The sequence below is a fragment of the Centroberyx gerrardi genome, chromosome 20 (assembly GCF_048128805.1).
Source record: "Centroberyx gerrardi isolate f3 chromosome 20, fCenGer3.hap1.cur.20231027, whole genome shotgun sequence".
NCBI classification, from domain to species: Eukaryota; Metazoa; Chordata; class Actinopteri; order Beryciformes; family Berycidae; genus Centroberyx; species Centroberyx gerrardi.
This window is the reverse complement of record NC_136016.1, coordinates 16,831,478-16,856,222: the sequence shown is the minus strand read 5'-3', so window position 1 is coordinate 16,856,222 and position 24,745 is coordinate 16,831,478. Positions and strand designations below refer to the sequence as shown.

General features: G+C 39.4%; 4 protein-coding genes across 5 annotated transcripts; 2 read left to right on the top strand and 2 right to left on the bottom strand.

Moving 5' to 3' along the window:
* Positions 1 to 1,402: 1,402 nt before the first annotated feature.
* Positions 1,403 to 5,391, bottom strand: rexo4 (REX4 homolog, 3'-5' exonuclease). The gene is made up of 8 exons (XM_071907298.2): positions 4,862 to 5,391; positions 4,394 to 4,725; positions 4,140 to 4,289; positions 3,409 to 3,602; positions 3,195 to 3,283; positions 3,021 to 3,095; positions 2,815 to 2,889; positions 1,403 to 2,495 (listed from the first exon to the last, which is right to left on the bottom strand). The coding sequence occupies exons 1-8, from the start codon at positions 5,102 to 5,104 to the stop codon at positions 2,337 to 2,339; spliced, it is 1,317 nt and encodes a 438-aa protein (XP_071763399.2). The 5' UTR covers positions 5,105 to 5,391; the 3' UTR covers positions 1,403 to 2,336.
* Positions 5,392 to 5,660: 269 nt separating this feature from the next.
* pigp (phosphatidylinositol glycan anchor biosynthesis, class P) lies at positions 5,661 to 10,063 on the top strand. Of its 2 annotated transcripts, none has more exons than XM_078290865.1 (5): positions 5,661 to 5,690; positions 5,988 to 6,072; positions 7,059 to 7,131; positions 7,326 to 7,444; positions 8,103 to 10,063. In XM_078290865.1, the coding sequence occupies exons 2-5, from the start codon at positions 5,991 to 5,993 to the stop codon at positions 8,216 to 8,218; spliced, it is 390 nt and encodes a 129-aa protein (XP_078146991.1). In that variant the 5' UTR covers positions 5,661 to 5,690; positions 5,988 to 5,990; the 3' UTR covers positions 8,219 to 10,063. The 2 variants fall into 2 exon arrangements, with proteins under 2 accessions (XP_078146991.1, XP_071763400.1); XM_071907299.2 differs by lacking the exon at positions 5,661 to 5,690 and adding an exon at positions 5,754 to 5,768.
* Positions 10,064 to 10,329: 266 nt separating this feature from the next.
* LOC139918052 (putative nuclease HARBI1) lies at positions 10,330 to 12,515 on the top strand. Its single transcript, XM_071907314.2, has 2 exons — positions 10,330 to 11,128; positions 11,902 to 12,515. Exons 1-2 carry the CDS (start codon positions 10,444 to 10,446, stop codon positions 12,330 to 12,332), a joined length of 1,116 nt encoding a protein of 371 aa, XP_071763415.1. The 5' UTR covers positions 10,330 to 10,443; the 3' UTR covers positions 12,333 to 12,515.
* LOC139918044 (receptor-type tyrosine-protein phosphatase H-like) lies at positions 12,508 to 23,857 on the bottom strand. Its single transcript, XM_078290935.1, has 20 exons — positions 23,680 to 23,857; positions 22,426 to 22,689; positions 21,889 to 22,158; positions 21,130 to 21,393; positions 20,571 to 20,834; positions 20,056 to 20,307; positions 19,499 to 19,759; positions 18,652 to 18,912; positions 18,224 to 18,454; positions 17,463 to 17,723; positions 17,037 to 17,130; positions 16,885 to 16,935; positions 16,650 to 16,731; positions 16,432 to 16,522; positions 16,139 to 16,215; positions 15,626 to 15,760; positions 14,834 to 14,956; positions 14,328 to 14,488; positions 13,720 to 13,855; positions 12,508 to 13,023 (listed from the first exon to the last, which is right to left on the bottom strand). The coding sequence occupies exons 1-20, from the start codon at positions 23,855 to 23,857 to the stop codon at positions 12,877 to 12,879; spliced, it is 3,603 nt and encodes a 1,200-aa protein (XP_078147061.1). The 3' UTR covers positions 12,508 to 12,876.
* Between the last annotated feature and the right edge of the window lie 888 nt (positions 23,858 to 24,745).

The following is a 24,745-nucleotide window of genomic DNA, read 5'->3' as shown; positions in this document are numbered from 1 at the left end:
TGTCAGCAGATGAGTCAATAAACTGCTCACAATCGTATGTGTATTCTGATTTAGTCTGAACAAACTGTTTACCTTAGTCATTATGACATTCTTAGGTAGTCAGCATTAATAAGAATCACTATATATATTGTATGCAGAACCAGAGCCTCTCAAAGATCTTCATCATGTCAGAGGTCAGTGCCACCAGCCTGTCATTGTTGAGGATTCTGGGACGTCCCTCCTTGAGAACTGGGACAATGCAGAAAAGAACAAAAGAAGCAGGTTTTCCAAACTCAATAACCAAATTTTTTTGAATTTTTTTTTATAAATGCAGAAGAAACTACATACACAAACATTTTGGCTGGAGCCTGAACACTGAAGAAGGCACCAGCCAAACGTTTGTGTATGATGTTTCTTCTGCATTTATAAAAAAAAAAATAAAAAAATAAAAAAGATAAAAACATTTGCATAATGAGAAAAAAAAGGTTTGGAAATACTACTTCTTTCTGAGTGCGAACCATCTTTTTTTCTACTGAAGACACTGGTTTATACACACCAAACAAAACAACGGTGAGCGCAGTGATTCCTTCTACATGCTTGTTCATTCTATCCTAGTCTGGCCCAGCTGCCTATGGCCAGTGATAACCTTCTCATCTCACTCTAGACCTCCTGCATAGTATTGCAACAGATTGTTGTCAGTCCTCTCCCTGTAGGTGTTCTTCCCATCCTCCATGGACAGATTTATCTTCCTCCCTGTGCCCAGCCCTGAAAGCACTACTGTTCCTATTGAGGAGGAATTCAATGTCCTTTGTAATCCAGGGTTTACTGTTTGGAAACTGACATGTTTGCAGACTGTTTGCTGATTAGAAACGTAGTGTCCACATAGAATTTGACATAACCAGTTTTGCACTGGACGCCCCACAGAGCAGGTTTCAGTGTGTGAGATCTCATCAGCCCTGTAGAGCCTCTACAGACTCCTGAGGCCACACTCTCTGAGTCTTCGTGGAAAACGGCTGTTGCTGGAAAATGGCCATGTACCTGGACACCAGATGAATATTTGCATACACAAAGTCCAGTGTTTTGTTCTCCTTTGTCTTGCAGTTGATATAAGTGATGTTAATCAGGGTGGAGGACAGAGATATATGGTTCAAGTCTCCGGAGATTTCCATGAAGGTGCTGGGATGTTTTAGGATTTATCTATGTATCACTGTCATCCCAGCTCCTATTCTGAAGACTGGAGCATAAAAATCCAAGGAATGAATTTTGGATATTGCATGGATGAACTGTTGGCCATCGGTTTCTTTATGAGGGAGATAAACAGGCACAACAGGCCAAGGCTGGGTAATGGATATGTCCATTTTTTTCAATTCGGTCTTTGTCAAACACCATATACCATCACTATCAAGGAGATTTATAAACAAAGTAAGAATTTCGCTCACATTTTATTCATAACAGTTTCCAAAAGTCAACTTTTAAGGCAAATCTTCCCCAAACCAACCAGGGATTGAACTGTTACAATACCAAGGCATGAGAGACCAAAGCTCCAGACAATGTAGAAAACATTGGAAACATATTGCAAAAATAACACAACAGCCACACAATCTGTGGTACTGGACAAATGATTCTCAAGACACAGCAGGTCCATGTGTACTTCTAAGAACATATAATTGAAGCAGTGTTTGCAACATGGATTGCAAAGGATTTGAACAGCGGCCTCTTTTCTGCTCGGAGTAACATACTGGGCATTGATTTCTGGGAATATTTAAGGAGGAAACTGCTTAAAGGATCAGTCTAAATAATGGCTCCTTGCTCTCTCAGATGCTTTAATCCGTGTATGAGTCAGAGCACAGCCTGCCATCCTCAGGCGGGACGCTCCTGGCCATGCACAAGTCTTGGCTAAAGACCAAAAATGATCAAGTCTTTACCATCTTGGCCCCTGGGCTGTGAGTGTCCTGCCTGAGGAGCTTAGGCTGGGCTAAATCACTCATCTTTTAAACCACCTCCTAAAAATACATTATAAAAGACAACCTTTTGAATGGTTTGCCAGTTTTATTCTACTGTAACTCTGTTTTTAATTCATGTCTGGCATTTTCATTGGTTATCTTATTGGTTTATTTGTTTTTACTCACTGTAAAGGACTTTGTCACCCCGTTTTGAAAGGTGCTACACAAAGCTTATTATGAGTATTATAATTATTACTATTATAAATGTTCAACACCACTGTTACTTCTGAAAGTCTGCGTGTTGTTGCTTTGTCTTCTGAAAACAAACACAAACTTCTAATCGTTTCAGTCCGTCAAGCCTCCTGTGACCTCTTGTCCAGAGATGATCCGTCTTCCTGCAGACTGGTTTTGAATTCATAATCCTGTGAGACGGTTGCCCTTGTTCTTGGGGGACTTGGGCTTTCTCTCACTCTTCTCACGCAAGTCTTTGTTGTTCTGACTGGCTTTGATCTCTGCTTCCCAATGTTTCTTCACCAGAGTGTACAGCCTCATGGTGGCCTGCGCGTCTTGGACCTGGTGAACAATCGAAGAGAGAGGGGGAGATCAGGTAAAGACGCTACGTGTTGTGTATTTCCATTAATATTATAAGAAATTTGTTGCGCTGATGCATTCTAATGCCAGCAAAAATGCAACTGTGACTATTACAGGGCCTGAAATGTTAGCAAAGGGAGGAAAATGATTAAATATACTGATATAAGCAGCACATAGAGGCTACATAGCACTACTGACCATTATTATAACTGATTTGGGAAAAAAAAATCTTTCATGAGGTATAGCTGTGTCAAAGTTTGTTAATGACAAGTGTGTGTGAAGAGGACGGATGTTGACTTACGGATGAATGTTCACCCTGTTGGACTTTCACATGGAGTATTTCTCTACAGAGGAGTTTCAGCGAGGGTCTTCCACTCTAACAAAAAAAAGGAAAACATTTTATTATATATACAATATTGGTTCCCAGCTTGGAGCCGGGGATGCCTAATGTGCAGTGCATGTATTTAGGGATCCTAGACATGAAAAGTTGGAATGTTTCACGAGTACCTTTACAGTCTTCTTAAAGGGTTTATACTTCTGGGTGTCACGGATTTTCTTTTTTGGATGATCCAGGAGTAAAATCTGAAAGAGAGTTAGAGTTATGGTTGGTTTATAAGTGCTGCAATGTATTTTGAAAATGACGATGGTGCCATCTCAGACATTACATTACACTCAGGCTACCTTGAAGTCATTGTGTACAGCGTGTCCAACCACTATTCTCCCTCGCAGGATCTCAGCAACCTCCCTCTGCACAGTGCGAACATTCTCCCCTGCAGCACAGAGAGGCATGAGAGAGACATGTAACTGAGACTGTAACCCAAAGGATTAATGACAACTAGTCTCCGTTTCTAATGCAGAATATTACAGGTTATTTACGACCAATTTCTTGGCTCACCGTTTTTGATGTCCTCCGGTCGGATGCCGCTGACGGCTGTCCTGTAGTCGGTCACTTTCTCTGTGGGCTTGACGTATTTGTCGTAGATGCACTTTCCAAACTGGTTCACGAGGGACACGCGCGCCACGATGCTGTCCTCTCCGTCGGGACCCACTCCCACCATCTCACAGTCCATGGCCACGGCTCTGGTGAGGCTGACAGTCACCAAGGAAAACAGGCAGAATAGAGAGGAGCTGCGGTCACTACTTTGTCATCGCATCGCCCTGCCTGAGGAGTTTAGGCTGGGAAAATACACTGTTATCTTTTAAAGCACATGGTTTTACCCTCATTTATTTCCACTGCCTGTATCAAAAACAATGTACAAACACAAGGTAAGCTCAGCCATTAAAAGCACAAGACAAGACAGCATGCCACATTTTCACCTACAGCATCATTTTGATTAAACTAGAGCTAGACTGGTGCTAATGCTGCATTCATGTCATATCGGATTTACCGTAAATACGAGATGCCAACTGATAAAAAACTTTCACATCAGCTTCCTAGTGGTAATTACAAGCAGGACATACAGGAATTTATTTGTCGGCTCCAATATCTCCACCACAAATTGCAGAAGTGTGTCAACACTGGCAGCAAACATAGCAGCTAATCCACCAATGTCTGCAGTCCAGGTATGCAAAAACATCGAAGTAACAGTTATATTTACAACAGTGTGTGTATGTGGTGTAGCTCACCCCTCAAAAGCTTTCTCCTTGACCAGGGCGCTCTCAGTGTCCTGGGTGTGTTTCTGAATGCCCTGCTTCTTCCTCATAATATCAGCTGCCTCGGCTCCCACTGTCGCCTCGATGTCATCAGGGTCCACATCATCAAACCACAGGTCGTCTCTACAGGGGCGGAGAACAACATGAAGTTTGTGTGTCAACTGCAGCAGCAAAAAAAGCCTCTTTAAACTCGATAGCAACGTGACAAGTCATGGAAAAATACTCACTCTGTGGGCTTGGTCTCTTCCACCACAGATTTCTTTTTCTTGGCTGCCTGCTCACAGTTTGACATCTTTCCACTGTCCTTTTTCCTTTTTTGGGCTTTAGGCTGTTGTGCCTCTGAGACAGCTGGACCTTTTACATTAACCTGAGACCCACTTCGAACAACACTAGAAACAGGTTTGTCCTTCCCTGCTTTCCCAGCATCCATCTGTCTGGGAGAGGCATTGTTCTTAAAAATATTTTTGGAAGATTTTTTCCCGTCCACTTTTTGTGAAGTGCCATTCTTGAGGTTCTGCACCACAGGCTGCTTCTTCTCTGGTGGATTGGCCTTTAGTATCTGTAAAAAATTATGATCATGTTGAGAACCATCTCACTTCAGCACAGTAGTGATGAATGTGACATAATCTAACACTCAGATATGACTAGGAAACTTGGTAAGCTTAACAGTTAATAGGTACAGTCAAAACTCTTACCTCTTGTAACGTTTTCCAGTTGGCAGAGAACTGTTGGGCATCTTTTGGAGGTAATATTTGCTCAGCTTTAGCTTTCCCTTGGTCCTTCGGTGGGAGCTTTTTCTGTTTAAATTTATCTTTTATCCAGTGTTTCTTTTTCTTTTTAGCTTTGTTGTTCTTCTCTGTCGGTGTGGACTGTTGTGTTTTAGCTGTGGCACAGGGAGAGTCTGCTTTCTTTACCTTCACCTTGGACATTATGGACATTTACCTAGAGATATTTTGGTTTTGAAGTTTTCTTAAGTCTGCTAATCCTCCTCAGCCACGCTGGACCATCAGCTTCCTAACAGACTTGCTAACAGCTAGGCAGCTGTCCTGCTAAAGTAACGCAACGGTCACTACTGCCTCACCGAGAAATATTACTCCTAAACAAGTTTACAATCTGCTCATACCAACGGAGAATAATGGTTCAGATATTTCTCTGAAATGCTGTTAAAGTCGCTTAATAGTACACTTGTGTGGTGCTGCCAAAGCCATGCTGAACTTGTGTACTTCCGAGATGTGTAACACCTACATGTGTCCGGCAAAAAACACCAAACTGCAAAGTAAGACCGTCTATTTCCAAAGCTACACGAAAGTGACGACGAAGGTAACGTTATCATCATTTTTTCTCTCACATCCACTGTCATTCATATAGTATATTTACAAATGACAGTTAAATTGTATGTTTTTGCCTTTTATTGCCTAGTGTGGAACTCATTTTCTGATAAACGTTGCAATACGGGCAGAATATTGTATCGGACGACGGTCTGGGCAAGATGATTGCTGTTTATTAAAAGGCGCCTCAGTTTAGGTTGCTTTATCTGACTCATTTAGTTTTTGGACTGCTTTCTTTACATTTTGTATCTACGTAGCATATACTTTGGTCTTGGTAAATATTCAAAAGCTGAGCTTGAGGTTATTGTTGGTTTGATAGGAAAATACTTGCTGGTAGCTTATCTTACGATCAGTTTAGGCTTGTTTGTATTAGCTAGACATTGCTAATCCACAGTTAGAGTATGTGGCCTGGTTAAATATGATATACTTGCTATGTGAAGCTTTATTTGAGCCTTGACTAGCTGTCTTATGTCTGTTTTTATTGTGGTTTCAGGTCATGGTGGAAAACTCTCCCTCTCCTCTACCTGAGAGAGCTATCTATGGTTTTGTTCTTTTCCTTGGCTCCCAATTCGGCTTCTGTAAGTCAAACATACTTCACTTTTCCAATGGGCCTGACAAAACAAGTATAGGCCCCCTGTATTAGGGTATGTGTTGTCTCTGGTTATGTATGAAGGGATCAAGGAAATTCAGACTTTTGACAAATACTGGTACAGGCTTCTTTAGTGTTAAACATAACATGACAGAGTAAGATTTTTTCAGGTGTCAGACACATATATACAGTCATTCTTCTTTTATACAACACAAAAAGTTGGTTCACCAGTGATTGGCTGTGTTGATGAGGTCACTGTTAATTTTTCTGTTGTTGCCTCTATCTGAAATGTTTTCATCTTTGGCAAAAACTTCCAATGTATGATCTGATAATGATATTATTGTGACATGTTCTGGCAAGCAGTTTATCTCAAATTTCTTTCTCAAAGACGACATGTTTTCAGTAAATGTACTGAAGTGTATCTGAACAAAAATGTATTGTTTATATATCTACCTTCATAAAATACTCTACGCCTGTACTTTTAGCAAAATTACAAACAAATGAGACAGATAGTCTGGAGGTCTTCTACTACATTTTTTTCCCTACGGTTCATCCTTCAGTTCGTCCCTCTGTGTCTTCAGAGATAGTTGATGTTTTACTAACTAAAATGACTGAAATCAACTGAAAAACAAGTGAAAATTACTGAAATCAACTGGAAAAACAAGCAACGTTTTTTCAAAAAAATACTGTGAATTCCTCAGACACATCTCACTTTAACTTTATTCTTAAAAGTACACAACACCATTGGATAACAGTGGCTGTAAGTTGGTTCAGTAACTTTTTCCAATGTATGTGTGAGGAATATGAGTGTCAGGGTATTTGCAAAGAAAACCAAATTCCTAATTTCACAGTGTTTAATAAGGTGAATGGATATTCAAACAAAAAAGCCTGTCTAGTATCTACCCTATCTGTAATATCACATGTGTTCAATTATGGCCTATCAACCAAACGGACCTTCCCATTCTTTCTCCACAGTTCTGTTTTGCCTGTGGGCATACATACCAGAGGAGTGGCTTCATTCAATAGGCCTCACTTACTGGCCTCAAAAGTAGGTAAAACAAGAAAACTTGCTAATCAGTCAATAATCAGTTCATTTGATAGTTAAACGGAAGTGTATGCCTCAAGAAGTATCACATTAGAAGTTTTATGATCCATTAACTGAAATCACATGACTGCAGTGAATTAGTCTCTATTCTCCTAGATTGGGTCTTTTTTTTTAATGGTGATGTGTCTCCTGTATAGATATTGGGCCCTCGCTGTACCAATCTATCTGCTGGTTGCATTAACCATCTTTGTGCTGCTGTTGTTTGGAGTGAACATGAACAACACGGCGCCGCTCGACTCAGTCGACAACATCACAGGTTAGGATCCATCTGCAAACCTGTTACCCACTTTCTAGTAGATGATGCAGTAGTGTGGCAGTGTAGTTTAACATCTATAACACCACTACCACTACTGCTACTAGTACTACTATTACTACTACTGCTAAGTTACAACTATTACTGCTTCTACTACTATTACTGTTGCTAGTACTATTATATATTACTTATATACTACAGTATAGTCTACTATTAATGCTGCTACTATAGCTGCTACTACTACTATAGCTAATTCTACTGCTGCTACTGCTACTACTACTTCTACTACTACAGCTATTACTACTGTAGCTACTACTACTTGGGCTACTACTAATAATAATAATAATAACTACTAATAAAACTTTATTTATATAGTGCTTATCTAAAAGCCACAAATGGGCATGAAAATACTAAAAGATTGTATAAAAAATATCTAGATTTAAATTTAAAAATATATTAAAATATATTTTATAGGCTAGAATATTGAGAAATAGGATACTGTTGGCCTCAGAAATCATGCCTCCTGACAATAGAGAATGATCTCTATTGAAGATTTTGAACAGCTACAGATGAAGATTTTCTCATGCATTCCTTTCAGCTAACTGAGGGCCTTCTAATCGTTCTCACCTTTGCACTCTTGAATGTTTCCCGTCCGTCACAGATGTGTACGCCAGAGGCCAGAGGACGGACGACTGCCAGAAGGGGGGAATACCCAGACTGAAGGATGTCTCCATTAGCGAAGTCAACAAAATGTTCTATCTGTCACCAAAGCTATAACAAATAGGGAAAATGCAGTAGGAAGTGATTAAAGTGGGATGCAGGGTATATGTGAAGCTGCTGGGGATTTGTTCGGTGCGTGTGTCACCGATCATATTGAGACATTAACCTATTTATTTTAGAGAAGGATTATGCTTAATTTATTTATTCTGGGAAGAGTTATGCACCGTACAGCCATAGTCTTCTACTGAGGAGCTCCACTGGAACAATTTGGGGGGTTGAGTGCCTTGAGCACCCAGCAGGTGCAGGAAGTCAGAGAGTTGGCTGCTGATCAAACACACTGCACAGAGAAAAGACAGCTGTACCTAATGAAGTATTATAATTTAATTAAGCCATTTAATTATCATTGCTCAGACCCTATATTTATAAAGCGGAGGTGTGAGCCATCTAAGATCATTCTCAAATAATAATATAAACATTATGTTGCTCTTATCTTAAAAAAAAGAAAAGGCATATGTAAATATAAGGGACTAGTAAAATGTATTAAAAAAAAGGAGATGAAAACTGGGAAACTCATTCAAATGGAAAAGTGGTTTAAAAAAAAACAAAACTATAAGAAAGAACACTATTAAAAGTGTCCAAAATCAAAAACATTCCCTAAAAGCAAGTCTATAAATGTGTGTTTTAAGAAGTGATTTAAAAGATGACACTGAATTAGCTCAGTTGACTGTTCTTTGTGCAGTGAAAATGCGACACACATCTCTTATGCAGAGTGATGTGTCATGAGTATTTGGACAACACAGTTTTGATATTAGGTTGAATGTGAAGTAATATTATGACATTAAGGTACACACTTTAAGTTTCACATTGGGGATATTTTCAGCCATATCAAAACAACAAATTGTCAAAACAGCCCATTTTGTACTTTGGGTGGCAAAAGTATTGCACACATGAAGATTATATTCAATAAAGCATATATCGTATGTAGTCATGTTAATATGCAATGATTAGACTTTTGATATATATTTTTCAGGTTGTATTTCCAGCTGTTTGCACCTTGTTTTAGCCCCACAATTAAGAACCAATACATAGCTGTGAAGTTGTGAGTATTCTTTTCAATGTTTCATAAAATAACTCATGCATCATGATAAATACATTTACTAAAACACTATAGCCGTAATCAACTAAGACCAAAACAACTAAAAGGGAGAGTTAATTCATTAATCTATGAAAGCTGAATTTTTTTTGTCCCTTCCTGGTTTGTTAATGTTGTTTTTCAGTACAGAAATGCAATAATGTGTGCAATAATGTGTGAAACAAATTGGAAATTACATTCTGGTGTATTCCTGTAAAGTTCAATTTGTAAAATTGCCTGGTATTTACTGACTTTCCCAGAGAAATCAAATCTCTGACCTTAATGTTAAATGGTATTCCAGAAACTGCATGACCAATGGGAACCTTGACTTAAGAGGAGAAAACGCCCATCAGACTTGCAAATGACATTAGTCAAAAGTTGTTTGTATAAATGTGTGGCAACTAAAAGTTAAAAGAGTGAAAATAGAAATGTGCATTAGTATTTAAGAGAATCTCCAGGGTCTTAATAAACACATACGTCTTAAGAGGTTTTGCATGGTTGTATTCAGAGTGGTGTTTTTTCCACTTAACATATGTATAACATAATATAATTTCAGAATAACATAATATTATTTCAACACAAATGTGTAAATAACGAAGTGTATTAAAAGAAGGGCGAAAGAGGAAGTAATGTAGGCCTTTGAGCTTTACGGCTTGCTTTAGGCCTATTCTTCATCAATTAAGTCTTCCCTAAATAAAGATGTCTTACTTTTAAAACTTGTCAACAGGAGTCGAGTTGTAATACATTTGCATTTGTGAAAATCGTGTTTCCCAAGTATTTTCCTTTTTAAAAAAAAAAAAAAAAGGGTTTGTGCAAATTCACAGTGACAGAATAAATGATTTGTGGTCTCTATATCCTTGTTACATTTATTCATTTTTTAAAATGTGTTTATTTGTCGTTTTGGTTTGATAAAGTGCATGTATGTTATATATTCCTGATTCATAGCTACTTTTGTCCAGTTGGTGGCGGTAGTTCTTTGCCAACCGCCGTAAAAATTAAAAGAAGAAGCAGGTTTTGTTTTGTTTTTTTAGGAGAAGAACGTACTTCCTTACAGCGTTGCCATCACTTCCTTGCATCCAAGAAGGTTCGCGGGCTCTTCTGAGAGAGTTACCTATATGTAGCCTGTTTAAATATAATTCAGTAGCACGCGATGGCTTTTGCGCCCCCAGTTTGGTTTGCTGTCCTGGATGAGCTCGTGGGGAACGGCGGGGCGGACGGGTCATCTCCGAGGAGCTGTTTCGACGATTTCGACGACGAAGCTTTGTTCAAGACGTTCCATCTCACGAGACCTTGTATCAGCTTCATCGCAGACAACATCGAACTCCGCATGAGGAAACACGCGAAAAAAACGTGTCTGTCTGTGGATGCGATGGTCATGATCGCACTGAACTATTACGCACAGGGCGCCTCCTCGGTTGCGGTCCAGGAAAGACTCGGGGTCAACTACTCAGATTGTCCCGAGGTCATCTGCACGATCTCGAAAGTTGTCGCAAGCATGGCCGATCAGTTCATCTCATTCCCAGGGACTCGGTGCGCCAGAGCCAATGTTGCCTGCAAAACAGAGAAGCTGTGCGGGATCCAGAGGGTGCTGGGCGTCGTCGCTGCCGCCCACTTCAAGATCAGAGCGTCTCCTTACGAGAAGGACACTTTCCGGTCTTTTCTCAACACCCTGGGCTACACATCAGTCATGACCCAGATCATATGTGACTCTGACGGTAACATATTGAGTGCTGAAATGTGTTGCGTGGGCAGCACACCTGAACAGGAGATGTGGGAGTCGTCTTTCAAAGGAAGGGAGATGGAGGGAGAAGTGCATGGACGGTACTGGGTTGTTGGTGAGTTAAGAGTTTAAAGAATAATTTAAACTACCTAGGAAGCATACTATTCAAAGTGGGAGTTTCTTACTAATGCAATAGACCATCTGCATAAATACTGGTGTCCCACTGATGGGTTGTCATAACTTAGCCTAACTCATACCCTTCACACACTGTGGTGCAACGTGTCTCTGCACTTGCCAGTTTGGACAGATACACAGTGGGAGGTGGAGGAAAGCTCTAAGCACTAAGGCTGCAACTAACGATTATTTTCATTATCGATTTATCATTTAGTCTATAAAATGTCAAAAATAATGGCAAATGCCCATCACAGGTTACCAGAGCCCAAAGTCTTAAAATGGCTTACTTAGTTTGACCAGCAGCCCAATAAAACCCCAAAATATTAATTTTATAATGATGTGAAATGGAGAACAGCAAGCAAATTTTGCCATTTGTGAAGCTGTAATCTGAAAATATTTGGTATTTGTACTTGAGAAGTGACTAAAACGATAATTAATTTCTGTCAATCGACTAATCAATTAATCAATTAACTGTTTCAGCACTACTAAGCACATTGCACTGTGGGGAAGATTAGGAAGAAGAAAAAGATGTCCTCTTCATGCACCTAATCCATTATGTCTGTTACTTTGAATACAATCTGTCAGCCTGGAAAGCTATTTTACGTTGTTTTTTACGACTCTATGCCACAATACAGTATCTTTGTTTAATGCTCTTGTTTCTGTCTTTGGTTTTCCATGCTGTATTAATTTCAGTCTCCCCTTTACCTCATGTAGGTGGGAGAGGCTACCACTTGAGCGAACACGTCTTGACTGCTGTGTCCCAACCGGCCAACGAGAAGGAGGTCTCCTTCAACGAGGCCCACGCCAAGATCCACACCGTCATGCGGACGACACTCGGCTCCATCAAGAGGCGTTTCAAGTGCTTGATGCAACTGGGTTTTGCACAAGAAACCTCACTGGAAAAAAAGGCAGACATTATCAAGGCGTGTTGTGTCCTGCACAACATCGCGAAGAAGTTCTCGGTCCCCGCCCCGCCTGTGGCCGGTAAAATCGAGCCGTTGCATCCAAGCAAGCGGCATCAGATGCCGGTAGTAGAGATCAAGCCTGACGCACTGAGAGCCAGAGAGGAACTCATCAATAGGTTCTCTGCTGCTTCCAGTAGCCAAAACCCAGTCATTGCGAGTAATACTGTGGAGGATGTGTGAGGAGAGTGGGGGGGGCTGTTTGTCTCGCTTCCTTTTGGTCTCTTTAGACGGGGAACAAGCAGAGAGATCACAGACAATGCAACAGATGAAGGGCAAAAGTTGGAACTGACATGTAATGATAACAACACAGTGGGTTTTTCATCTTGTTTACAGGCTTTGTGAAAACAAACTCATTTATTTTGTTTATTATTATTTAAAAAAAACAAACATTTTTTTTGTTGTACAAATGGAATTACATTTCTATCTAAATTTTTTTTTATTTTAAATAAATGTAATTTGAGAAACATTCTTTGGTCATTTGGAGTGTCATCGTCATCATTCTAATGTTAAGCATATTATGACAGGAGAGGGGAAAAAAACAAAAACAGTCAAAATGAAATCTAAAGTGCAGTGAAAGTCCTGAGCATATATATTCAATATATCTTAATCTTTTCACACTTAACATAAAATGTACAACGAAATTTATCATACAGAATCTAGAATTAGTATTTTCTCAGCTGCGTACAAATCTGAATGCAGAGTCGACAATCCGTTGTTTACCTCTTCAGGTATTTGTATTGTTTGAATGAAACTCTCTCAGTGCAGTTGCATTGGCATAGATCATGTCTGAATTCTCATATATGTTCTCTTCAGGCTTCTGATTCGGCTGCAGAGAGTTCATGATGCATTGGTGCAAGAAGACGTACTGGGACTGAAAAGGAATAGACCAGAGTTACTGACGAGCATAACTTATGAGTTGAGTGCGTTTACATGCACACAGTATTCTGGTTGACACTTCATATCCTCACTGTTATTCAGGATGACATATTTCCTGCATCAATCCTGATCAAAATGTCACCATGGAAACGGAGCATACGCAGACAGCAAATAGTAAACAGGATAGGTGTTTACATGCCTCGGTACTCTGGTCAAAATTGGCATATATTTAAGACATTTTTTTCACTGTCAAAAAAACCAAGCTCTTGCTACAAGGACTTAACTTTCAAATGACCATCACAAATTTTAAATGTTTTTAGAAGTTGTGCTTTTTATTGTTTTTTGTAAATATTGAACCAAATTGTATTATGAGTTAAAATGGGATCAGAAAGTAGCAGAGATTTTCAATCCCATATTTTTTATAGAGGGCAGGTAGGAGCTATGTGGACGTGCACACATTTAAAACATTTTAAGGGCTAGGACTAGACGGAAATAACGTGAACATGAAACATGTCCACTTGGCTCAGTTGTTACCAATACCAATGCAAACAAACCATTTACAGCTTCACAATTTATTACATGGAAATCTTGTGTAGCTTTCGCATACGGTCATATATTTCTTTAGAGAAATAAATCAATGCATAAAGCGGCGGTGGCTCAGCCTGAAGCCACTTTATGGTAAAATGTTTACCTCTGTCTGCACCATGAGTGGTCGACTCTGTCTAATCTTCTGCACAAAGCCAGCGATGCCCACTGCCCTTTCTGCTTCAAGCTGCTGCAGCAGCACGTCCAGGGCGATGATGGTGCCTGTCCTCCCCACACCAGCGCTGACAGACAGAAAGGCAACAAAGCAAAGGTAAGCAGTTAGTGCCCAGGTAACATAATCAGCTTTAGGGAGTCTTCGAGTTTTAAGAGTACATTTTCTCATTCTCATTTTCATGTAGGGGTGAGATGAGGCTCTAGGTTCACCCACAGTTGCAAAAGAAGGGTCTTCTAATGACAGTGAGCAACCTTTTTTTCTGACGACCTTGTAATACACCACTTATATAAAAAAAAGGAAAGTTATTAAGATCAGTATTTAATGTATTTTAAAGTTAGATACGATGCAATGAGCTACTCTTTTTAACCCAAGTTCTTGGTCTCTGTCTAATATGATTCCTTTACTTAATGTAGAGCATGGCATGGCATGGCAAATGTATGCACTCATGGGACTGTATGGTGTTTTGCATAAAAGCAGCCAGCAAATTTAGCAGGTTTCTCCCCCAGGAGCCCAGAGTGGGAACCAGTCTTGTACTGTACCTGCAGTGGACCACAGTGGGTGCCCCATCCCCTTCGTTCTCTATGTGTTGTCTAACCAATCCTCTGAACCGGATCAGGGCCTCCGTGCCTTCTGGGACTCCATGGTCAGGCCAGGCGGTGAAGTGGAAGTGCTTCACTGTGCGCTCCTCGGAGGTTTGCCTCTGTGAAGAAGAGGAATTCAAATGAGTCCCTGTCCTAGGCTAATATAATGGCAGTACATGATGATAATAATAGTCATCATCATCATCATATACAACACCTATAAAGACTACAAACATTAGCTGCTTTTAAGGCAAAGGTATTAAAACTCACAAACAAATCTCCTTAATGACATGTAAAGCAAAAGTCATCCAGTATTTTTCTATAAACAGCGATTTGTAATGCAGTGTTTGACACAGACTCAATCACCACTTTCATTCACTTTGATTTGCTTGGGAGGTTACAGTAATACCAAACGAATTTGATGACGTCAGCGTCTAGATTTATATTTTACTGATGTTTCGTACATTTTTCACCCCAAATTCCCTCAACGTCCAGTCGGGCTCCCTCTGCTCAGATTGGATGGTGACCAACAGTTCTCCGTAAAGGCAAGGAGTGTAGTCTAGAGGCCAGTATTGTTCACACTTGGCCTACAGGAAAAGGAGACATTTAAAAGAGAAGGTCATTGTTTTCTCTGTTAGGGCTGTATAAAGGTTTCACAATTTGGAAAAACAATACATTGTAACTTGTGGACATTAAGTTTTGGCATAATTTTGCTTTTGGTTCTGTAAGTTGTGTCTGATGCTGTAAGGAATAGGACGTGAGAGACTGGAAGCAACACAGATGGGAAGCGTAGAATGTTGTTGATGAGCCAAAAGTAAAATTATTCCGGTATTGTCTTTTTTCTTCTTTTTAGGCTACCTTGCACCACATTATCTATTCTACACATCAAAATCAAAATCAAACTCTGAGAGTGTAAAAAGCAACTCTATGTAAATCCACACGCATCAGAGTTAATTTAAGACTTGTGATAGTTTTGAACAGCCGCCCCAGAGCCATATCAGCTCTATAAGTGGACAAACAAATCTTCAATCAACACCTGTCAACTAAAAATAACTGTCCCTGAAAAATCAATACTTAATAACACTGGAAAATATACTGCGTGCACAACAGGACATTTACATTGATTGCTCGTAATCCATTTTTATCCCATCGGCCATATAAGTGTAAATGATTTACAATGGATCACTAAGGTTTTATGGTTGTAGCTACTTCCTTAAAAATGTGACAATACAACTTAAACATTCCTGTAGACTCACCCGTCTACCCTCAGTGCAGTTGGTTACCATGACTACGCCCTTTACACTTTGCTCCCAGATCATCCTCCAGAAGTCGTTGACAGTAGAGGGCAGAGGACCCTGGGCAGCAATGTACTGTCTGTTGCTGTTGTAGCCCTGATAATGAGTGTCAAAGTTATCAGTGTGCACACTCTTACACTTTATGTGGCCTAGATAGTTCAATATGAAATACAACCGCATTTGTAGTCATAAAATCTCAGAAGGTCATTAAGCATTGTATTGCGTAACATTGTTGGACTGTTGGAACTGCGGGAATGTGTGTGTACAGAGCTATTTACAACAATTTACTGGCAAATGCACTTCAGTCCAGAGTACAAATGGTTCAAGCTTATCACACCTGTCCTCTTTTACTAAGCTAATATTGTGGTGAAGACAATGGGAGTCAATGTCTGCTCTAAGCTGCTTACTGTATAAAGGTGTAGTTACAGAAAGAGCTTTATGAAATGTTTGTGGCAAATATCAAGAAGTACCTACTGGCATGTAATTGGCATTAATGTAGTCAGAGTTCTCACTGTGGTTTGCTGAAGTTAGCTTCACCCGAGACCAGTCATCTGGAACAAGAAAACCAAGTTTGGTTTGATCCACGGCAACAAATCATTGCTATAAAAGTAGGCTGAGTTCAAATAGCTGTGACTCAAAACCACAACTAAAATGAGGCACTAGATCTGCTTGATAAAAAATACTAGTCACTTCAAATAAGGAAGACTTTACAACTCTCTATAGCTGCTGGTAGAATGAAGGGACAAGCAGTCGGAGGACAGACTTACATGGCAGGACATTGGTGAAACGATTCTTAGCTCTGTTGTCTGGGATTTCAGCTGTCTTGCGTGTCTGCTCCGTGCCAACAGGCATGAAGCTCTGCATAAAATATGTCAGATGACACGGCATGTGATGAAGAAATAGGTCAATAGAAAACAAATGCCACAACTATACCACATAGTCTAGCAATCATATACAAAAGTCTGAGAAATACACTTTTGGCTACCTCATATTCCTCGCTGAAACCTCTGTTCTCATCCGCACTCATTTGGTAGAAGTGGTCTGAAAACCTCTCTACAGAAATAGGTCTGAAACAACACAATAAAGAATTAAAATCTGTCACTTTGTATACCTGAGTTGTACCAGCCTTTTTTTTTTTTTACTTTTTATGTTTATGAACACATTGTGAGTGTTGGAGAGTGGCGTTAACAATGTGTAGAATAGATTAAATGCATACATACTTAGATTTGCTTCTAGATGGTTTGGTGCCATCGTGCAACTTTTTGTTTTGGCTGTGGGAGGGAAGCAGAGAGGAATCATTGATTAACTGATAGACTCGATACATTTCAGGGAGATGATCTACATTTAGTATTGTTACTGAGGCAGCACCAACCTGAGAAAATCTGGGTTCCGACGCCAAATGAAGACAGCCAGACAAACTAGGACGCAAAAAAGCAGCACACCGAGTACAGCCCCTGCGATGACCCCTATAGGAAATAAAACCAGGCTTAAGTGCTCTGTAGCATTGCTGATACTCAACACAGCGTGGCAGGCCCTATTCACATTCACATCACAGTCACATTATCTTCATTGTCCCACCGGGAGAAATTTTGGTTGCAGAGGACAGGGTTAAAAGCAACCCTGAAATAAACATGACATAGTACTCAGGACACTCAACAAAGTTCATCAGTGGCCATACAGCTAATGGCAAACTTCAAAACAATGAGGATAAAGTGGGAATCTCTTTTTCAAAATATACGACAGGGAAGAAACTATTGGAATTCTATTTCTTTAGAGCAATAAATCTACTGTCACTCACCCCTTGGATCAGTGCGACAGTCAAAAACGAGGGAGTTACTCCTCAAGGTCCCAGAGAGTGTGGCTAGAGACACTTTGTACACCTTTGCAGGTTGAAATCCAGATATTTGGGTTTCCAGTTTCCCATTTCTGTTCACGTTGTAAGTATTCCCTGTCACCTTCACCTCCACACCAGTCCACACACCCTCCGGCACATCCCAGCGGATTAAAATAGAGTAGCCAGCAGCCCAGTAGTCACAGTGAGCGTTTACATCTGGAGGAACTGATTAAAACAAGCAGGGAAACAGTTTTTACAATGCACTATTATCTGTAAATAACAGTATATTTGTGTGTTTATGTGTTTAGTTTAGGGCAACACAGATTTGTGTACTTTCAGTACAACATGTATTGACACACATACAACATACACAACATATGCTGTTATTAATATGTGGTGTGTTGGAAAGCAACACAAATGTGTGATGTTCCAAACTAAACACACAGATGTGTTGAAAATTACATATCTTTTTATGTGTAACCAGAGTGTGACCTCTGGTTTTCTGATGTCTAAGACAATATTTCTGTCTCTGTCTAAATTCCGGATGAAAGTACTTTGTAAATCTACTCATCATATAACGTCAGGCAGTGGTTTAGTGAAAATGCCATAAGAACATCTTTAAAACCTAACACAAACATTGCGAAACACTGTCCTAGTATTTGATTACTTTTGTGGGAAATATGGACAGATGATTAGTTAATGTGGTACGTCAGATTTGGACTCACTGATTGTCAGATTGTGATTACACTGTAGAAGGCGCTCTGAAGGGGTGTCGTAGAAAAGAGACACCTCATACGTAGAGCCGGGATACAGGTCAGTAAACGACACACCAGCACCTACAGGACTGAGATGAAGTCCAGATCCATTAGTGGCTGTTGCATTAGAGAACAAACCCTCGATCTTCCCTTGGATTGATGAGTTGGTAACATGCCAGGGTGAGGCGGCACAGTCTATGGCTGAAAGGAATGGAAAAATAATTGCATATATTAGTCTTCATTTGTCGATATTAGCAAATGATTCTATCAAAAACGACTGAAATGAACAACTGGAACAAAGCTTACTGAACACATGAGACTTTCATATCAGGAAAAGGAAAAAAGAAATCCTTTGACAACAGTTTTTGAGATTTGTCCAATACAGCAGACCAGTTTACCTGTTATTATGAAGCCTGTGTAGGCAGTGCTTTTGACATCAAAGAACACCGTGAACAGGTTGAACGAATGATTTTTTCCAGCACTGAGAGATGAGACTGGGACTACTGTCACAACATCCGAGGGTGAAGAACTTGGACCAATGAGTACATCATCCCCATTAATTTCAAGCAAGTAGCTGTAGACATGTGTCTTGTTCCACTCCAGTGTTGCACTGGTCACAGAGCGTTCAATCACACGGACAGAAGCCACTTTCAAGGGAACTGATGAAAAGATGAAAAGAAGAAAAGGCTTCACTCACTACCAAATTCAAGGAAGTTTTCACAGATTTTCACTGTAACACATATTAGTGTATCAATGTGAATGTGTGTCTCCTCAGGAATTTGGAGTCTCTTTGATTATGACAAATATTTATGTGTAACTAACAACACGCCATGACTGAATTTGGCAACCACCTTTGGCATATGACTATGAGATTTCCTTGCAAGAAAGGTAAAATTAGAGCAATTTTGAAAACATGCATTTAAAAAATTTAATTCTAATCTAAAGATGAAGTATGATTAATTTGTTATTAAATGTTTTTGCAATTTAACCAATCCTTTACACACTAGATTTTTGTGTAATTTGGAATTTTACTCTTTCAAATATTTTTTTTTAATTTCCACTCGACTTTGATAGAAAAGAGTACTTTGCATAGATTTTAGATCAAAAATCTCAAATAAATGTTTTGAAATTTTTAACTTATTTTGTAGCACAGGAAAATATTTTTAAAAAATCAAGGGAGGTAATACTTTTCTAGCCACTGCAGTTCCATAACTACATAAGATGAAATCAACCCAAATATCTTACCAGTGACTGTAGTAAGGCTTAATCCACTGCTACTGACACTTTCAAATTCGACGACGACGACGAAATTATATACAGTCCCAGCAGTGAGAGAAGAGACCACATGGTCAACTGATGCCGCTCCATCAGATGCATTGATGTTCATGATGATGTTGTCATTATACTGTAGCGTGTATGTTGAGATGTTCGCCACCTTATCCCATTGCAGATTTATACTAGTCTCAGTTTGTCCTAACGCCTTCAGATTCTTAACATTTTCAGGAGCTGAGAGAGAAAAAGAGCATCATTAGAGCACACAGTTGTTGTTGTTGTTGTTGTGGAGAACAAGTTGACAGAAGAAACAACAGGATTTTTGTGCTATTCTTTACAAATCAAGAGTTTAATTCTCTTCCAACACCTAATTTTAACAGTCAATAATATCAAGTCAACAACATCCATCTGCTTACTGAGAAACTATAAATTGTATATCGATACAGACTTCTGTCCATGCTTTTGTTGAGAATCAGCTGCCTTCTAGTTCACCACAACTACATGAGATGAAAAACACCCAAATATCTTACTAGTGACTGTAGTGATTCTTGCTCCGCTGCTTTTGACACTTTCAAACACGGTGTAGAGAGTGAAATCATATTTAGTCTGAGCAGTAAGAGATGACACCGTATGTTGAACTGATGCTTTAGATGCAGTGATGATAGTGTCATTGTCATTATACTGCAGCCTGTATGTTGAGATGTTTGCCACCGTATCCCATTGCAGAGTTATACTAGTCACAGTTTGTTGTAGCACTGCCACTTTCTGTACATTTTCAGGAGCTGAGAGAGAAAAAGAGTTGACAGTCTTCATTAGAGGACACACAGTTATACTGGGGTACAAAAAAAAAAAAAAAGACAGGTTTTCCCTACAGAATTTTTAGTCATTTTAGTGCTATTCTTTACAGTTTGATTCCCTTCCAGCATCTACTTACTGAGAAACAAGCATATCAATACAGACTTCTGTCCATGCTCTTGTTGTTGGGAATCAGTTGCTTTCTAGTTCACCATAACTACATGAGATGAAAACAACCCAAATTTCTTACCAGTGACTGTAGTGATTCTTGCTCCACTGCTTGTGACATTTCCAAACACGGTGAGGAGAGTGAAATCATATTCAGTCTGAGCAGTAAGAGAAGAGACCACATGTTCGTGCTCCACTGATGCCTCCCCAGCAGGTACAGTGATGTCAATGTCATTGCCATTATACTGTAGCGTGTATGTTGGGATGTTTGCCACTGTATCCCATCGGAGAGTTATATTGGTCTCACTTTGTCTTAACACCATGAGATTCTTAACATTTTCAGGGGCTGAGAGAGAAAAAGAGTTGACAGTCTTCATTAGAGGACACACAGTTATAGTGGAGAACAAGTTGTGGCAGAAATTGTTAAAATAAAAAACAACAACACAGGATTTCCCTAAAGAATCTTTAGCAATTTGTGTGCTATTCTTCACAAAGCAAGAGTTTCATTCCCTTCCAGCATCTGCTCACTGAGAAACTATAAATTATCAATACAGACTTCTGTCCATGCTCTTCTTGTTGGGAATCAGTTGCTTTCTAGTTCACCATAACTACATGAGATGAAAACAACCCAAATTTCTTACCAGTGACTGCAGTGATTCTTGCTCCACTGCTTGTGACATTTCCAAACACGGTGAGGAGAGTGAACTTATATTCAGTCTGAGCAGTAAGAGAAGAGACCACATGTTTGTGCTCCACTGATGCCTCCCCAGCAGGTACAGTGATGTCAATGTCATTGCCATTATACTGTAGCGTGTATGTTGCAATGTTCGCCACTGTATCCCATCGGAGAGTTATATTGGTCTCACTTTGTCCTAACACCGTGAGATTCTTAACATTTTCAGGAGCTGAGAGAGAAAAAGAGTTGACAGTCTTCATTAGAGCAGTCGTCATGGAGAACAAGTTGTGGCAGAATTTGTTCAAAAACACGGTGAAGGGAGTGAAATTATATTTAGGCCCAGCAGTGAGTTGTATGATTTTATGTGTCACAGGTGTTATTTTATTATTTTTTATTTTTATTATCCTTACTTCCCTATTTTTATCTTTTTTTTTTTTATTTACTAGGCAAATTATTTCTTTTTGTGTTTTACGTGAAGCACATTGAATTTGCCTTGTGTATGAACTGTGCCATTTAAATTAAGTTTGTTTTGCTTTGCCTTGCCTCATAAACCCATGATATCATCATGGCTCTATTGACTAATAAAAGTTGCATTTTACTTAGCTGAGGAATAGGGCCAATTGTAACAGCTGCGACAGGTGCAGATAAATACAGCAATTTGTCAGTCATTTGCATATCACATGAAAAATACTTGGTTCAGTGTGTCTATTTAATAGCCACCTACCAGTGAAAGCTGTAAATTGGTGTCCAGTGCTGTTGACTCCCTCAAACACAGTGAAGAGGGTGAAATTATATTCAGTCGCAGCAGTAAGAGATGAGACCACATATTCAACTGATGGTCCTTCATCAGCTGCAGGGACGTCCTTCATGATGATGTTGTCATTGTCATTATACTGCAGCCTGTATGTTACGATGTTCGCCACTTTATCCCATTGCAGACTTATACTAGTCTCAGTTTGTGTTGACACGTTCACTTTCTGTACATTTTCAGGAGCTGAGAGAGAAAAAGAGTTGACAGTCTTCATTAGAGGACACACAGTTATACTGGGGAACAAAAAAAAAAAAAAAAAAAGACAGGTGTTCCCTAAAGAATTTTTAGTCATTTTAGTGCTATTCTTTACAGTTTGATTCCCTTCCAGCATCTACTTACTGAGAAACAAGCATATCAATACAGACTTCTGTCCATGCTCTTGTTGTTGGGAATCAGTTGCTTTCTAGTTCACCATAACTACATGAGATGAAAACAACCCAAATTTCTTACCAGTGACTGCAGTGATTCTTGCTCCACTGCTTGTGACATTTCCAAACACGGTGAAGAGAGTGAACTTATATTCAGTCTGAGCAGTAAGAGAAGAGACCACATGTTCGTGCTCCACTGATGCCTCCCCAGCAGGTACAGTGATGTCAATGTCATTGTCATTATACTGTAGCGTGTATGTTGCAATGTTCGCCACTGTATCCCATCGGAGAGTTATATTGGTCTCACTTTGTCCTAACGCCCTCAAATTCTTAACATTTTCAGGAGCTGAGAGAGAAAAAGAGTTGACAGTCTTCATTAGAGCAGTCGTCATGGAGAACAAGTTGTGGCAGAATTTGTTCAAAAACACGGTGAAGAGAGTGAAATTATCTTTAGGCCCAGCAGTGAGTTGTATGATTTTATGTGTCACAGGTGTTATTTTATTATTTTTTATTTTTATTATCCTTACTTTCCCTATTTTTATCTTTTTTTTTTATTATTTACTAGGCAAATTATGTATTTTTGTGTTTTACGTGGAGAACAAGTTGTGGCATGATTTGTTAAAAAAAAAAAAAAAAAGACAAGATTTCCCTACTGGATTTTCAGTAAGTTTTGTGCTATTCTTTACAAATCAAGAGTTTCATTCCCATCCAGCATCTCATATCAAGTCAACAACATCCATCAGCTCACTGAGAAACTATAAACTGTACAGTATATCGATACAGACTTCTGTCAATGCTGTTGTTGTTGGGAATCAGCTGCCTTTTAGTTCGCCATAACTACATGAGATGAAAACAACCCAAGTGTCTTATCAGTGACTGCAGTGATTGTTACTCCACTGCTTGTGACACTTTCAAACACGGTGAAGAGAGTGAAATCATATTTAGTCCCAGCATTGAGTTGTGAGATTTCATGTGTCACTGGTTCATTTCCCCCTGATGCGGTGATGTTTCTCTCTGTTCCACTGAACCCAAGTGTGTAGTCGATGATGTTGTGCACTTTATTCCACTGCAGAGTTATACTGGTCTCCTTTTGCCCAACTGATTTTAAATCTTCTGCATTTTGAGGAGCTATAATATAAAGAGCCATTAGCCCTCATAAAACCCTGATATCATCATGGCTTTATTGACTAAAGGAAGTTTAGTTTTACTTAGATGAGGAATAGGGCCAATTGTAACAGCTACAATTACAGGTACAGATAAATACAGCAATTTGTCAGTCATTTGCATATCACACTAAAAAGACCTGGTTCTTTACGTCTATTCAATAGCCACCTACCAGTGAAAGCTGTAAATTTGTATCCAGTGCTGTTGACTTCCTCCCTCACACTGTAGAGGGTGAAATTATACCCAGTCCCAGCAGTAAGAGATGAGACCACATATTCAACGGATGGTTCTTCATCAGCTGCAGGGATGTCCCTTATGATGATGTTGTCATTGTCATTATACTGTAGCATGTATGTTACGATGTTCGCCACCTTATCCCATTGCAGAATTATACTAGTCTCATTTTGTGTTGACACGTTCACTTCCTGTACATTTTCAGGAGCTGAGAGAGAAAAAGAGTTGAGAGTCTTCATTACAGCACACACAGCTGTTAGTAGTGGAGAACAAGTTGAGGCAGAATTTGTTAAAAAAAAAAAATGATGGGACTTACAAATCAAGAGTTTCATTCCCTTCCAACATCTAATTTTTAACAGTCAATGATATCAAGTGAACAACAGCCATCTGCTTACTGAGAAACTATAAACTGCATATCGATACAGGCTTCTGTCAGTACTGTACTGTACAGTAGAGCTTAAAGTGAGGATGAGTATGAGGCTAAAATATCACACTAAATTGTCATTGATGATGTAATTTCCACAAAGACTGTCACATATCACACATCATCACCACCACTCAAAAGGTCAGCGACTCATACTTACGCGGTTTTGTTGTTGCTAGAGTTGTTGGTGTTGCTGTTGTCGCTGTGGTTGCTGGTGCTGATGTGCTGGTGGGTTCAATGGGACACTAAAAAACAGAATTATAGCTTTGTTAGGGTACAGAAAAGAATGATGTAATCTCAAAAAATAACAAAGCTTTCATTAATTTAAAATTTTCTTATTCATCTGTCTACGGAACCTACAGAATTGAAGGAAATCTAATGCAATCTCTAAGTATCCCACCGCAATGTCATTTCTGCTTTTTTTCTTCTCCAAGTCATGTGACTTACCCGAAATTATACCTCCCCATCTTTATTATTATTATCATTATTTTGATAATGTCAGAATAGTTTTATATCCCATAATGCAAACAGCAGAGAATGAGTTAAGCATAGAGGTCCAAAATTACCACACTTATGAAAA

Excerpts from the sequence above, each read along its gene's own strand:
- rexo4 (XM_071907298.2), bottom strand. The coding sequence starts at position 5,104 with ATGTCCATAATGTCCAAGGTGAAGGTAAAGAAAGCAGACTCTCCCTGT. Across the intron at positions 4,726-4,861 it reads ACTGGAAAACGTTACAAGAG|ATACTAAAGGCCAATCCACC; the intron begins GTAAGAGTTTTG and ends AATTTTTTACAG. Across the intron at positions 2,890-3,020 it reads CCTTTAAGAAGACTGTAAAG|AGTGGAAGACCCTCGCTGAA; the intron begins GTACTCGTGAAA and ends TTTTTTTGTTAG.
- pigp (XM_078290865.1), top strand. The coding sequence starts at position 5,991 with ATGGTGGAAAACTCTCCCTCTCCTCTACCTGAGAGAGCTATCTATGGT. Across the intron at positions 6,073-7,058 it reads TGGCTCCCAATTCGGCTTCT|TTCTGTTTTGCCTGTGGGCA; the intron begins GTAAGTCAAACA and ends CTTTCTCCACAG. Across the intron at positions 7,445-8,102 it reads CTCAGTCGACAACATCACAG|ATGTGTACGCCAGAGGCCAG; the intron begins GTTAGGATCCAT and ends CGTCCGTCACAG.
- LOC139918052 (XM_071907314.2), top strand. The coding sequence starts at position 10,444 with ATGGCTTTTGCGCCCCCAGTTTGGTTTGCTGTCCTGGATGAGCTCGTG. Across the intron at positions 11,129-11,901 it reads TGGACGGTACTGGGTTGTTG|GTGGGAGAGGCTACCACTTG; the intron begins GTGAGTTAAGAG and ends TACCTCATGTAG.
- LOC139918044 (XM_078290935.1), bottom strand. The coding sequence starts at position 23,857 with ATGCTACAGTATAATGACAATGACAACATCATCATAAGGGACATCCCT. Across the intron at positions 22,690-23,679 it reads CAAATTTACAGCTTTCACTG|CTCCTGAAAATGTTAAGAAT; the intron begins GTAGGTGGCTAT and ends TTTCTCTCTCAG. Across the intron at positions 17,131-17,462 it reads CTGTCGCACTGATCCAAGGG|GGGTCATCGCAGGGGCTGTA; the intron begins GTGAGTGACAGT and ends TATTTCCTATAG.